We start from the raw sequence: 16,602 nt of genomic DNA, 5'->3' as shown, positions 1-16,602 counted from the left end.
GGTTGAGGGCGAAAACATCTTGCCAAGTACTAGAATGATATTCGGGTAAACGAACAGACATTTCCTTTGTTTTGATTATGATATTGCCTAGAAAACAACAAAGCATAATCTGAAAGAACCCATCAGCACAAAAATAAGATTCAACGCGATACACTTAACACACGGTACAAGACGTAAGAAACGTCCAACTAGAAAACCCTTCCTTATGTGCATAGTGAGGCTTTGGTTTATTGTTTCATGGAAGGGTTACTTAAGTCTCATGCGCTCCACCTATACAATTCGGCATTGATGACCGCTCTCGTTTTCAAAGGATACTTTCTATTTTCGGTGGTGGAAGTCATTTCTTACGACTGTTTAGGCCGACACTATATTTACATAGCTATGCTTCCATAGCTGGTCGCGCTAAAATCATTCCCTCAGGGGTAATAAGGAAAGACGGCCAAAACACAACGAAGGCAAGATAGAAGAAAAAACGAGATTCCCCGGGAAATTGAATTTAACAACGACATATGCCTGATAGTGCCAATCATCCGGTGAGTCTTCCAGGCAATATATGATTACTAGCTCTGTTTTTGTCGATTTTCTTTCATTTCTTTCTATTCTCAGTAACCATTAGAATGATTATGACTATCGGTTGCGAATGATCATGATGTTTCATGATCATTGTAATGCTTGGTACTTTTCTCTGACAACTGCTAAAGTGATTTGTACGGGTATCTTTTGCCTTAATTGTCAATCTAGTTATATGCATCGCTTTCCTGCCTGATGGCTGTACATGTATTTCAAATTCCATTCTCTATTCTCTTTTCCCCCTTGCTCGTATGTCCCATGCATATATATCTTTCTTATTATGTATTAGTCCATGTTCACGTCCCCGTCAATATCAGTGTTCATTATGTACGCCTCTATCTCTATCTCTATCTCTATCTCTATCTCTATCTCTATCTCTATCTCTATCTCTATCTCTATCTCTATCTCTATCTCTATCTCTATCTCTATCTCTATCTCCATCTCCATCTCTATCTCTATCTCTATCTCTATCGCTATCTCTATCTCTATCTCTATCTCTATCTCTATCTCTATCTCTATCTCTATCTCTATCTCTATCTCTATCTCTATCTCTATCTCTGTCTCTGTCTCTATCTCTATCTCTATCTCTATCTCTATCTCTATCTCTATCTCTGTCTCTATCTCTATCTCTATCTCTATCTCTATCTCTATCACTATCTCTATCTCTATCTCTATCACTATCTCTATCTCTATCTCTATCTCTATCTCTATCTCTATCTCTATCTCTATCTCTATCTCTATCTCTATCTCTATCTCTATCTCTATCTCTATCTCTATCTCTATCTCTATCTCTATCTCTATCTCTATCTCTATCTCTATCTCTATCTCTATCTCTATCTCTATCTCTATCTCTATCTCTATCTCTATCTCTATCTCTGTCTCTGTCTCTGTCTCTATCTCTATCTCTGTCTCTGTCTCTGCCTTACCCTCTATCCTTGGTCTTGTCTCTACTTCTGTGTACCTGCATCTCCAGCTCCAATAATTCCGTGTAGTTATCACTCACTATCACATTCATTTATTTATGAGGGCACTCACCATGAGTTTGTTACATCTAGAGATCTGCCAAAGTATTAAAAAAATTATCGCAATCTTATTTGTACTGGTGTATGTTGTTTGCTATGCATGCCATTCAACCTTAAATTCATTTATCCCTTTTGCAAACCAAAAATTTAGTTTTGTGTCAGAAACTGGTATCTTGCAGAAGTAAGTAATTCACACCTTTCCTTTATAATAAAAACGGAAACTTCTTTATCATTGATCGAGGGGAATTAATACTATAGAATTTCAATTAATTTACTCGGGACTCCGAAAAATTCAAATCGATATTTTCGGTACAAAAATGAAGCGTATTGTTGAGTGACATGGGGTTAGTTTTCATTTCTTTGAAAAATAAATATAAAAAAGGTGTTTTACCATAAAATTCCGTACACGATGTTGGGGGACATTTTTTTCCCCTTCATAACGCAAAATTTCATGAAGATTGCAAAAGGGATATACGACCTTTAACATTTAAAGTAACCAGTATATGAAACCTGTATGTTAAACAACGGTTGTGATATTCTGGAGATTATTCTATCAATCAAGGCGAAATTTCTCCGTTTATTTGCTTGTTTGTTTGTTTACCAAGAGGTTTGTAAACTCACTTTGAAAGAGGCCATAATGCACTCTTGGCTATGGGTGTGTGTACACTTTATATAGGCCTACGAAGCATAGGCAATAATACATCACACAAATGGTCACGATTCAATTCCCTATAATTATGTAGTTGTCAGGCAGGAGAGGCAGTGATGATGTGGAGATAACGCGGTCTTATAGTGGATTATACTGTGTTTCCATTGAGAAGGCCCAGAATTTGAACCATATCCATAACTTTCATTAGCCTCGTTGCAAACAAAATGCAGGGCAGATCCCATAACGAAGTGTGAACATAAAAATGTTTGCAGATGGCGAAAAGATATGACATTCTCTGATTCTGGATTTTTATTTTCTTAAGGCTAAAAATGCTAAATGGCTGTATCAACTTCAAATTTCTTGACTCTTTACAACTTTGATTTAACTCAGAATTCTCTGAAAAGGATGTTTGTGATGGTATCGTCAAAATATCATACTACTTCCGCTTTGTGATATCCGATCAGAGCTTTGCATCCATAGCAAGGACATGTAAACTTGCAAAGACAGCACGGGATTAGAGTGAGGATCATGTTTTACCTATTCAAAAACAAGCATTAAAATAATATCTTATATAACCTGTCTTAGTCTCTGCAGGCAATTTTAGTCGTTTACTCATAAAAATGCTCCTGACTATAATTAGTCCCAAAGAAGTTCCATTCGAACAATAAAACAACAAACGTTCCAGACCATTCTTAGATGCATCCATGTCTAATTGGTGACATGACATGAGGCGGTAAAGACCAAATTGAACAAACACAAGTATAAAAAAAGTAAACTGTTTATGATAAAGCACTTCTTCCCCCTCCCCCCCCCCCCAAAAAAACGCATTTAAATTGTATTCCCCCCCCCTCCCATGAAGGGGTGGTCAAACAAACCGTTTGATAACCACTTTGTAGAAATTTACTAAATAGAAATATTATCGGCACTATTACAATATCCATAGCATTACTAATATTGCATTGTTGAAAAGCACCTATCTATCAATCAGTACATTGAACATTTGTTTATCTATCTTTTCGTTGAATCATTCGTGAATTGATTCATTACCCTTTAAGTCCTTCATACATATCATTCTCTACGTTCATTCAGTCTTAAAAGTTAACATGCCGTTCTTTGCATTCACTCAGTCTTAAAAGTTAACATGCCGGACCAACAGGAGGAGTATGCTCCTGAATAAGCCAGTTCGGAGTTCCACTTTGCGCATGAGCAGAAACAAGGTCATTCGGACCAACAGGCATGTTGGTTTTTAAATTTGCGGGTTAAGCATCTGTCATGTAATGATTATTCATGCAATCCTTGTAAATGCCGCTTGCCAGCACATCCACCTGACAGCAAAAGTGGTATTTGGCAATATCAATAGAAAGAGATTGTCAATACATCCAATGCAAAATAATGAAATGGATGCTTTCTCAAGTGTGAATCGACAGATCATTCTGCTCATCTGGTCTACGCAAGTTTATTTTTTTTTTTTTGAACGGGATTGATGAATCCCATAAATTGTTACGTAAAGCTTATGCACTATGTCGCTCTGAAAACGAGTGAAGTGCCCCTAACCAACTGAGGAAAAAACAAAGGTCATTCGTACCAATGTGCCTATGAGCTAACTCCGAACTGGCTTATTAGGTGACACCCTGGCAGCACGGCAAGAAACACCAATTGGTGGCACACTTGAGATTGTCAATGATTTTGGGTCACGCACGTGATGTGGGCGGGCTTAGCAAACACTTTCACTTTGCGGGTTTGCAATTCCACTCCCTATCGGTGGTGCTAAGTAGTTACACCATGGAGCTATAGCCTACGCATAACTCCATGGCTATACAAAGGGAGCTACTGACCACAATGGAGCTATATACAATCAGCTGAAAATGGTTACAAAGTTTGGAATCGGCAACACGAAAGGGGCATATACACACCAGATGCTGCAAGCAATGTTCCTGCACAGAACAAAAGAAAACAAAATAAAACAAAACAATCAAACAAAAGCAAAAGCCCCTTGGACCCCGTAGACAATTATCACACCCATTCCCCCGACCCTAATCCTTATCTTGAGCTTAACCCTAACCCTAAACTTTACTCTAACCCTGTATATCACTAACCGACATTTCACCTGGGGGTAACTGTTAGGGGGGGGGGGGGGGGAGGGGTGTAATCGTCATGTTGAAACCCCGATCCTGGTTGATATCTGACGTTGGTGGCGCGAGACAATCTCCCTTACCGTATGTCAGGGCGCGCGTGTGTCGAAAAGGCAGTGGTGTCAGACGACCGTGAGACGCGGTGGGAGAAGAGTCACTTTGATCGAGCTGGTGGCGGGAAGCATGGATGGAGATTGTGGTGTGAACAATTAGTGTTAAGCGCTGATCTCCTTTTCTTTCTCTATATAAATACATCGGAACAGTTCTCTCATGGAATGATTTAGTCTGAAGACACGGTCAGCTACACGTCATTCGCAGCTTTTCTCTGACGTTCGTGGTTTGCTACAACTAGAAAAGTCCAAGTTGAAAATGCTCTGAGTAAGCGGGATGTTTCTATCTTTTTCTTATGTCACATCTTCATCATCGTCTTCATGTGTTGAAAAGTTGATATTTCAAAGAAAATGATAATTTATTTAATCAATAATAAGGGTTTTCTTCATCAATGGCGTGCAGCTTTGTGACATCGACAACGGCAAACGACAATTTGATTGATGTTGAACACAGCGTAGTAGGGAAACCTCAATATCTATTTTTGTAACTTATTTTGATATATTCTAAACTCATCGCGACTCGTCCGCAATGAATGCTTCACTCGTCACTGTTGCCGCGGACGAATGGCAAGCCTACGAGAGTCCCCTTCACTACTACGAGAGGATATTCCTTGCGACCGTCTCGGCGCTGGTCTCCGTGGTCGGACTCTTCGGCAACGGCATGGTTATCCTTGCCGTCGCGCTCTCACGGAAACTCCGCACAGCCACCAACGTGTACGTGGTCAACCTCAGCGTCGCCGACATGTTGACGTGTCTGCTCATGCCCTTCCATGTCATGGCTGTCCTCAGCACGCATACGTATCCGATCTCGGAGTGGACGTGCTCGGTCGCGGCTGCCTCGAGTATCATCTCGTCCGGATGTAGCATATACTCGCTGGCCGCCATCGCTCTCAACCGGCTATTCCTCGTCACGCAGCCCAGCCACCGCTACCGCAGTTTTTACCGGACTCGGAATCTGGTACTAACCACACTCCTCACATGGACCGTCCCAACCGTCTTTACCATCGGACCGCCATTGGCCTCCATTGGCGACGTCGGTTTCGACGAGAAATACACTCGCTGTGGTCCGAAACACACGGAGAACGCCAGTTTCTATGACATGACTCTGGCAACCATCTTTTACCCGGGCCCGCTCGTGATCATCGTCGTCTGCTACGCTAAGCTGTTTGCTTACGTCCGTCGTCACACGAAGACCATGGCGGCCATGGAGGCATCATCCTCTTCGTACACGCCAAAGTCCCCCAGCAAGGCGGCTCCCGTCACGATATCGCCGCCCGTCTCCCCGACACCGGAGTCGTCCCTCAAGGCGGAGAGCTACTTCCAGGATCTGAACAGGCGACACACGAGGCAGCACTTCAGTCGGCGCCAGATGGAGATCACGAGAAATCTCTTCTACGTGGTCATCGCCTTTTTCCTGTGCCTTACACCCTACAGCGTGTCGCTCATGATCCCAGGGTCCGACCACATTGTGCCTTACGCTGGAGCCATCTACCTCTTGGGGAGCTGTGTCAACCCTTTCATCTACGCGTCCAAACATCCTCACTTCAAAGGTAAGTCCAAAATACGTACGTTTCTTGGTAAAATTCTTAGGCACTAGGTACTATACACACATGCAAATAATCATTCACTGTTAGGCCTATAGCACATTATAAGTATAAACATGCACGTAATTATTCTTGTATTACATAATAGGCAATAAATATGTATTTATGTCAGTACAAATCTAATACACTCGTACACTTCTATATTTTGAATGGTCTGTGTTGTGATATGGGAAGTACAGTGAAACGAAGGTAGGATCGTAATGGAGCTACACATAAGTTTGGCACCTAAAAGCAGCTGATACAATAAAGATAGACATTTGCCAATTGCCAACCTTCCATGTCAACTGCGATCTTAAACAAAGCAAAAAGTTTCCACAACTCTTCTAATAATGCTCGCTTCATTTGTCGTAGCATTATGTCCTTTACGTGCTTTTTCAATGGAATTTCAGCACCGTGTTCTTTTCTCCATAATTTTGCTCGATGTTATCGTCATTTTTTTCATTTTTTCGTCATTTTCATATTTTTACAATTTGTACCACCATCATATCTTGCTTTATGAAAATTGTTTTCAGTACTGTAATCCTTACCATAATTAGTATTGTTATCATAGTATACTACTTCATGCAGTATACATAGTCAAAATTCAACATTACATTAAGTCTTTCAAACCCATTTCGAAGTTTTGCTTTGAAACATTAGGGAGAGAGAAATAAATAACTAGTTATTCGTGTCTCAAGAAGGGAATAAATTTGATATCCACTAATTTTGTCTAATGAAATATCAACACTTAATCTAGAAGAAAAAGCGGGAAGTGTCTACCTTTGTGAACAACCTGTATTTTCCTGTTTAAGTGAGATCAAGGACAAGTCACTAGAAGTAGCCAGTTGTCATGGTTGTTGGTGTCTCAAGAAGGGAAGAGACTTGCTGTCTATTAATTGTTGTCCCACCATCGACCATGGGCTCACGCAATGTTAATCATTTATTTAAAAGAAAAAGCAGGAAATATCTACCCCTGTAAACAAAGCGTGTTTTCCTGATAAATTGACATTAATAGAAGGAAAATGTGTTTTGTTTTGCTTTGTTTTGTTTTGTTTGTTTGTTTTGCTAGAGAAAGAAATCTTGTCTAGTCTAGTGAGTATGTCATTTTTTTTCCAATTGGGATATCTATTATTCTACATCAAACATATATTCTTCTGAACACATAATACATATTTCAAATGAAATACTTTGAAAAACAACCAATGAAATATCGTGACTCAGACCATCATAATTATTATACATATTATGATGAGAACAGGTGTCTAAACAGACACCATTTTTTCTGAAACACTTGCTACTTATGATTACTTCTTGCCATAAGTTCATTTGTTTCTGCCATGGCACAATAAACAAATTCTCCCCTTCTGGAGACACTTTAAACAACTGGCTACTTCTATATCCTTCTATGTCACTGTACCTGGAAAACACGGATTGTTCACAAGGGTAGACATTCCCTTCTTCTTCCTCTTTTAAATGACGGATTAACAACGGTATGGGACCCAAAAAAAATAATGGATAGCAAATTTCTTCCCTTCTTATTAGGATGTGCCTAAACCCTAATTTGGGGGGTTTCGTCGACGAGGAAGAAATGATAGCAAATTTCTTCCCTTCTTATTAGGGTTTGCCTCAACCCTAATTTTTAGGGTTTTCGTCGACGAGGAAGATAATGAGCAGAGGATCCAATGCAATTTGTGTGCATGTACAATAATTACCTTGTTTTGTTCAACATAATGCAAAACTCAGAGAATAAATGAGATTGTTTAAAGTCAAGGCAACTGGAAGAGGCCTTCGGAGTTCTGCAGACTGAAACCAGACGGACACAAGACTTTTATTATACCTCCCTCAAGCAATGAACCATTTTTGTAACTTTTGTAGCTTTTCTGCTCATCAATCATATTCTTCAACTTCTCCGTCATCACTTCCATGATAATATTGCCGAAAACTGACGGGCTCACAAATAAAGGCCTTCACTACAGTTCTGTTGTATTACAGTACACCGACCACTCGGTTAACGAACTTTATGTGCGTGGTAACACTATAGGCATGATAGGGATATAATTATGGCCACAGTCAACGCGGGCAATTAAGGCGAGGTATCGAATTTCCAATAGAACTAACCAGAGCTGTCTTATATTTTATGAGCTGAGCTCCCTTTCACCACACATATGCAGTCCAAGTGTGTGGAACAAAATGACTCAAACTGCAAGAATGCTTAAAAAATCTCACGAAGGTTGCGTATTTAATTTCAATTTCAGTTTCATAATCTCAATGAAAAATACATTAATTAATATAACATAAAATTGATATCCAGCTAGGATGCGCAGTAATACATTGCAAACATCTGGACATGGTTGTCAATCTATGCAAGTTTATAATGACAAAAGAAAAGGAAGTTGAGGTGATACGATGTTAGCGATGTACATCATAACGCATATCGGGGTTTAGTGGGGCTTTTCGAGACAATATGGAAGAATGTCGACCACAGTTTGTCGCTTTTACTACCTCCCCTCATCTTTCTCTGATAGTGTTCGTGTCTCTCCTTCTCTCTCTCTCTCTCTCTCGTTCTTTTCCATACACATACACCTTTTAACACGTGTGTCAACCTGTGCTTTTTATAGCTTATTTCTTTTTGCCACATCCTAATTTGAACGCCAACATTAACCAATGACTGAAAGTGAAAAAAATAACCTCCACAAATCCTTCAATTTTCGGAATAACGAGCCATCGGATTATCAAACCTTTATATTTCATTTTCAAATCAACAAATTTCGGAATAACGATCCCTTTTTAACTTTCGGATTGAAGAACCTTCAGAAAAACAAACATCACCATGCTGCCATATTATAAGATAGACAAATCTCGAAATCAAGAACTCGGTCGCCGCAGTAACCACAAACTGGGCTGTGTAGAAGGGCCCTGGATTCTACACGACAGTAATTCGATCTACAACCAGACTTGGGAGTTTCGAATCCTGCCCTGCGATATCAAGACATTCATTGACGCCACATAAGACACCTTAACACACACAACACACACACGCACAGTTTTGAGAACAAAAATAGTATCATAAAATGAGCACGAAACTAAATCAGAAACAGGATTCGCGACCCGAAAGTTGGCACGGTGTAGTATATTCGTTCCTATGATAGTAAGAATGCACAGCGATCTGTGCAGCGTGTGGAAATACTAGAGGTAAAAATGCCTGAAGTGAAAATGACAGGTCACAAAATGGTAGAGGCATAATGACAGAGGTCAGTTCGATTATCGTATTTACCACTTACAAGACTCTTATTTAAAGAACCCATTTGGTATAGGGAGGATTTTCAATGGATCCAACCTAGGCCCCACTCAACCACATTAAGCGTTTTAACAAGCTGATATGGTTGTTGTCGTCACCAGATGATGTCTTGATCAGCAATAAGAGCTTACAACGAATCTAATCGATTGCTTTTACCATGGCTGGTATGCTACTCTCTAAAAAATCGAGTGAAAATTTTCACTCTAAAAAGAGTAAATACAAAAAAGAGTGAATTTCGAGTGAAATTGGAGTGAATTTTGAGTGAAAATGCTCATTTTCACTCATTTTGGAGTGACCTCAGGGATCACTCCAAAATCTTCGAGTGATTCCTGACGTCACCCCAAAATGAGTGAAAATGAGCATTTTCACTCAAAATTCACTCCAATTTCACTCGAAATTCACTCTTTTTTGTATTCACTCTTTTTAGAGTGAAAAATTTCACTCGATTTTTTTAGAGAGTACGTTGGTATACACGTACTATAAAGGAGTTCAAGGTTAATTCTTGCAATATATGATTCTGTGTTTTTTCTGCATATCTTCTCTTTTTATCCCGGTATCTTTGGTAAGACAAAGTGATCTGAACCAGGGTCTTTTCTGCTGAAAGATGTGACCCCTATGCCATTGTACAAAGTACGCACAAAGGACGCCGTTGGTTTCCTTTCACAATAGTTCCAGAATAGGGAATGGGATGTAGATGGGGCTATATCTCGATAGAAATTCAATTACTAGTAATCTAGAATACGCGAACACAAAGGATAAGGTTCTATAAAGGTTCTTAAACATGAGGTCCTCGGGGCATTTCATCAGGCGTTTTGTCAGATATTTTATCAGACAAATTGTCAGAGGCTACTGAAATCCTTGCATCTGATTGGCTGAGAGCAAATTTGTCGGGGAAAAAATCTGACAAAACGGTTGATGAAATGCCCCCTGGGTCAGTAATTATTCTAATCCATTGTCTCTTTGACCCAGATGTAATGAGTATGATACCTGGAAAATCATAATGCCATGATACTCTGGAGTAACATTGATACCACTTAAAATATCAGCTTATGTCATGTATGTACCAACATGGATGGATGTCATTGGGTAACACTGGTTGCGTGTCAGTGACGTCACTTGTGTAGGGTAATGTTTCACTCATAGGCTCATCTATTACAGGCGTAGAATGTTGCGTGAATCATATGAATATTTGTTTGATGGAATAGTTTTTCATGACTCTCCTCAAAATGTAGGCCTATATAGGCCTTCACTTGCCTTAGCACATCTCCCAAGACACAGAATGTATATGCCATGGAAGTTGCTTGTCAAAAATGTTGGTACAAATGACTTATTCGGTACTGTTATTGTCGTCTACTTTGTCATATAATGTTATTCATACTATATAACTGGTTCAAACATTATTTAGAGAAAAATATGCGCGCGCACACATGCGCGCACACACGCACCCGCCATGCGGGATATCAATCAAAGATGCCTTGTCGCCCGTGGGAAGTTAAATCGGGTTACTCAGAGTCAAGTTTAGGAAGCGTGGTGCCCCTGGAGGGCCCTTCTTCATTTGCAACCATCATCTGTTTAAATAATAAAATGTTCCGTGATGCCCAACCCTGCTCTTATAATCTTCAACTGCTTACCTCTGATGGGACAAGAAATGAAGAAATGATTAAGAGCACGACAAATAGTCCAGTAGTTTGAGTAATCCCCAATCGGCATAGTCACCTGCTTGTATTTGATTTTTTGTAAACATCTTGGAAGCATCGAATATCAAGGAAAATATGAGAATGGGGTTGGATGGGGTTTGGGGAGGGCTCGTAAGTGAAAACAACCCCGGGTTACCTTTGACAATGATCCCGTCTCTTCGGACAAAGCAACCCCTTCTATAGTTGCTGCATTCCAAATCTGGAAATACTCGCATCCAGTATTTGGGCAGAGATCTCACAAAAGCACTATTTACTGCTATCACTTGATTGATGGGAGGAGGAAGAAATAACAACAGAACCAAAATGATGTCGCGAAATCGTTTCCATATTTCATCATCGAATTTGATATCCTTATTTCGTCTACTGACAGTAATCATCTTCGTCTAAAGAAAAGGAAAGTTTTGCGGTATTGCACGTCAAATTTGCAATTTTTATGGCTCACAATCATCGGCTCTGCAATGTCGTGAAATTTGCGACCGACCTTTAAGAACGGATTCCTATGAACAAAATTATTTTCCTATTTTATTTATTGTTTTTTTTTGGGGGGGGGGGATTAGATGGGAGGGGGATGGGTGGACTTGTTAAGTTAATCTGCAGTGTAAAGAATGTATAGAAATACTTTACCTATATGCGCTCGTAAAGTTGAGTGCACTTTAAGCCGTGGAGAACAAGTGCAGTAAAAGAAAGAATTTCATGAATTTGAACAAAGTAATTATTATGAACACGATAAAACATTCCTGACGTATAGGCCTATGTATTTCTGGCATTCCCATTGACCTTAAGCAATACTCATGAGGTTCCCAAAGGCAATATGCTAGAAGCATGCGATTTGTTTACGATTGAAACTATCAAAACTTTTGTGACTGTATGAAAAGTGCATAAGTGGAGTGGGGGCATGCAGTGATTGAAGTGTACATGTGGCAAGTGTTCGATATAACCCAAACTTAAATCAAAATAGTGCAAAATTAGGAATGACGAGGAGATGATGTATGATGATCATATTGACGACTATTATGATTATCATTAGGTGATCCGAGTATCCTCTCGGATCACCTTCTGTATCTGTACGGATTCTTTGTTTTTCTTCTTCTTTATTTCTCCTCAAAAGTTGTGCAGAGGTTAGCTCAGAAAGTCCGCTGCCTGTCAATTTCAAAATTATATCATGTATGCATCATGTCCCAAAGACGGCAAATCTAATGTATCATTGTGATCAGTCGACCGTGACGTCACTATGACGTCATTATATGAAAACACATTCTCAATCATATCTCATTAATGAAATAGAATTTTTCAATGAAATTTACGTCACATATATTTAAAGTTATGCGCATTCTACTCATGTTCTCAAAATTCATATTTTCTCTTAAAACGTGCGCGTACGCGCGCGTTGAAATATTTGTATGCTCTAATCGAGCTCAAAATTTTTTTGCACACGTTCCAGACCATTTGGAGCATTTTGTGAAAAATTGAAAAAATCGGACGGACGCGTACGCGCGCGCACATATACGCACGCACAGCTCATATGCAATTGAAATTTCCAGTTTTTTCACTTTGATCGCATGTCTGAAATGTCAAGGAATATTTATACCACGTTTCAAGTCAATCCGACTCAATATGACGTCATACGGGGCCGTCAAAGTTGAAATTCCGCGCGCGCGTCAATGGCGATATACAGTGCAACTATGCCAAAAAACTGCCAATTTTAAATCCGATTTTACTCGTCAGGATGGACGGTGACCCCCCATTTTCTTTACATATATTGAAAGCTGATGAGTTGTACATGTCATTTCATGGGTAGGCAATGCTGACAAAATGATTAAAAGATATCAAATTTCTTAATAAAGTAAAAAAAGTAAATTTTCAAAATGACGTCATCAAATTACAAGTTTACTCGAGCGTATCTCACTTATCCTCTGCCAATTTTCTCCCATATTTCAGTATGTTGTAGCTTATGAAATGTTCTTTCATTAATGTAAAAACAACATTTTGATTGGATGACGTCATCGCCTCGTAAAAATGGATTGAATGTATCCTTGTAGAATTTGACCAGTTTACGTGTTATCTCTATGGGAGAGCAGTTTTTCTGGCAGTGAAAATTGACATGACTCTCTTTTTCGAGCACTAGCTCACTTTTGCTTCGGTGAATTTTTCCCAGATTTTAGTATGTTGTAGCTGAGACTTTGGGCTATCGTAAGTGTGCCCTTCATTTTTTCATACGACGTCGGCATCACGTCGAAAAACTTGGTTGAAAATGGCACGTGGCTTCGATGCAGCGTCATTTTGCTTAATACACAGGGCCTATGGAGCATGAAATAGGTCATTGCATAGCGCATCCGACTCGTAATCCTAAGGTCCCTGGTTCGAGGCTCACCCCTGCCAATATTTTTTTTCCATTTTTTTAAACACTTTTTTTCTTCTTTTTCTTTAGTTAGTCTTAATCTCCCTTCCTAACTTTATCTTCTTCTGATTTTTTTATGCTTCTCCTTCAAATTTCTATAAAATAACATATTTTTTCTTTATTTTTCTTTCTTTCTACTACTTTCTGTGCAATAACAACAACAATGGCTATCAATCCCATATTTTGCACATGTTTAGTTCATGTCACGTACATTATTTCATAAAATAACAACTACTTGATCAGACACCATCTTGGGTATGTAAATTAGGGTCAAAGGTCATAAATGTTTCATCCTGTATCTTGGTGAATACATGTCCTATCTTTCCCATATTTTGCACACACAAAGACCATGTAACAAGGATCATTTCACAAAATAACCACTTTTTGCTCAGACGCCATCTTGGGTGTGCAAAGTGAGGTCAAAGGTCATATGTACTTCTTTCTGTATTTTCGTTATGACGTGTTATCTCTATGGGAGGGATTTTTTTTTAATGTGAAAATCGACATGCTTTTCTTTATCGAGCACTAGCTCTCACTTACCCTTCGGTGAATTTCTCCCAGATTTTATGTTGTACCTAAGACTTTGCATTTTGCATCTTGGTGAATACCTGTCCTATCTTTGCCATATTTTGCACACGAATATAGACGATGTCGCAAGAATCATTTCACAAAATAACCACTTTTTCCTCAGATGCCATCTTGGGAGTGTAAAGGTGGGTCAAAGGTCATATGTATTCGTTGCTGTATCTTCGTTATTCAGTGTATACAGAATTGGTACCAAAGATGGCAGATATGACTCCCTTTTCTAAATGAGAATCCAAACCTCACACGGCCAATGTCTCTAAACACAGATGAAACTTGTATTGTCATGCCTATTACGATCAGGACTCGAATCATTGATTAAAAAAAAAATCGGATCACCTTAATTTGTCAGTGATGACAAATTACAATCTCTAGTTATTATTATCATTATTAGTAGTAGTAATAGTAGTAGTAGTAGTATGTATATCAGTAGTAGTAGTAGTAGTAGTAGGCCTAGTAGTATCATTATCATTATCATTATTTTTGTTATTATCATCATCGTCATCATTTACTTCCACTACTACTACAGTTACTATTATTATTATTATTATTATTATTATTATTATCATCATCATCATCATCATCATTAATTTGCCATTTCATCATAAAATACAAATAGAAAATCATGTAACATGATATAAAGAATGTGGTATTTCTACGTGCATATCGCTGATCATCGTCTTATCATGTTACTGGTAAATGAAGACGGATCAGAACAGTCAGACAATATAGCAGCTAAAATATTATGCTAGGGTGGGGCTGACATTCTGTACACCTCCCTCTTCACCGATCATCCCCCTCCCCCTTTCCCCTTGGACCAGCAAGCAAGTACAAGTGAGGGCAATGTAATCGTCTACAAAAAACAACAACAAAAACAAAACAAAACAAAAGAGAAGGAGAAAGAGAGAAAGAGAGCAAAAATAACTAGATCAAGGATAATGGAAGCGTGAAATGACCACCTCGATGCCAAGCCGATGCCGTCAGGTCCAAAAATGAAATTGAAATTTTCTTGGCGGGCACAAAATTTGCCGTGAGCTATTTCCTCGAAAAGAGAGCGTCATTTCTCAGTCTTTTATTGGAATGACCCACTGCCATGCATCATATTATTGAGAATAAATGGGTGAAGGGGGAGCTCAGCTACGTTTCATTTGCTTTCAACTCACGGTCACGGTGTGGTTGTCGACAGTAGCTGGGCAGAAACTTTTTCGAAAGATCTGGAATCTTGATTGCTGTGGGTCATTGTCTTGCCGCGCTGCGGAGAACGCTAGTCTTGTATCAGGCCGAGAACACACTTTTGTCTACGTCCAATTGTTATACAAAACACAGTTTACCATATGCCACGTCTTATACTTTAAGTACATCCTCACAAATAAAATTGCTGTCCTCCATTCCAAAAGTCTTGCGAGTGTGCAGGGGATACAGCTTGCTGTACCTGACAAAACCCTTGTATTATGTATCGATGTTTGTGGGCCCATACAGAAGCAACAATGGTCTTCAGATAGCCATTTCACATTGTTTCGTTTGATTTTATTTTGCAATATACTTAGTATCTTCATGTATTAGTTGGTTTATCGTTAAGTAATTTTCAAGAGTTGGTTAATACGACGTAAATCAAATGAACTGGCTGCTGACGTCGCAAAACTGCTATTTAGTTGCTAGAAACATGAAAATATGTTGAATTCTGTTTGGCAATGACTATGAATTCGACTATGTAAGCTCCTTACAGCGCACTGATCAGTATCATATAGGAAGTCCGCTGTATTAAGAAAATATTATTATCATGTATTATGGCGTGTCAATTGCTTTCGTGCCAATGCGTGACGTCATTTTGAATGATTGAGAAGTTACAATACTGAGACAGCTAGTACTAATCAAACTCTTTGTCTCCTTAACTTCCTCCCCCCCCCCCCACCCTCTCTTTCTCTCTCTCTCTCTTCTTCCTCCTCCTCTTCCTCCTCCTTCTAAACCTCTTCCGCCCTTCTCAATCCAGGAGTCCTCCAGTGCATCATGCGGTGTCGTTTCGCCGACATCGACCAGCCGGCCAAATTCATGCGCAGGATCATATCCAATCAGCGCATGGCGCACAATAGCACCAATAACACCAGCAAGAGAGAAATCCCAAAGATGGCGCCACAGTCCAGCGGCTGACATCAAAAGTAGACAACAAAAGCAGGGAGATGATGGGTCTCCCAACTCCCTGATAAAAGCAGCGGCAACAACACCAGTGACAACTATGATGAATGACAGCAGCAACAACAACAACAACAAAACCAGGTGCTGTCAAAGGTGAATGCGACTTCCCAATATTTCGCAGGAAGTTCTGCAGCCAGCACGCGCTATTGGCAGACAAGACGGTACGCCACTGTATCGTCCTGCGTTGAATCTTGAGTTACACGGAGGTACGCACAGATGATCATCAGAGTGAAAGGAGACGTGCTTTGCCGAGATGGGTGACGATCTCGTGACACCATTTCCCTTCTCTTGGAACGTATCATATGGACTGACCCGGAAGAGGAAGTGCAACCTAGACCGTGACACAGCTACGTAAGTTGTAGCATCAA

At 39.6% G+C, this 16,602-nt stretch overlaps 1 protein-coding gene across 1 annotated transcript; it reads left to right on the top strand.

Moving 5' to 3' along the window:
- Window positions 1-5,012: 5,012 nt before the first annotated feature.
- On the top strand, window positions 5,013-16,210 carry LOC139708414 (alpha-1D adrenergic receptor-like). Its single transcript, XM_071620368.1, has 2 exons — window positions 5,013-6,033; window positions 16,032-16,210. Exons 1-2 carry the CDS (start codon window positions 5,013-5,015, stop codon window positions 16,187-16,189), a joined length of 1,179 nt encoding a protein of 392 aa, XP_071476469.1. The 3' UTR covers window positions 16,190-16,210.
- Window positions 16,211-16,602: the final 392 nt, after the last annotated feature.

This window comes from Diadema antillarum, unplaced genomic scaffold (genome assembly GCF_040938485.1).
Source record: "Diadema antillarum isolate AM-2024a unplaced genomic scaffold, OU_Dant_1.0 scf00000036, whole genome shotgun sequence".
NCBI classification, from domain to species: Eukaryota; Metazoa; Echinodermata; class Echinoidea; order Diadematoida; family Diadematidae; genus Diadema; species Diadema antillarum.
This window is presented reverse-complemented; position numbering and strand designations above follow the sequence as displayed.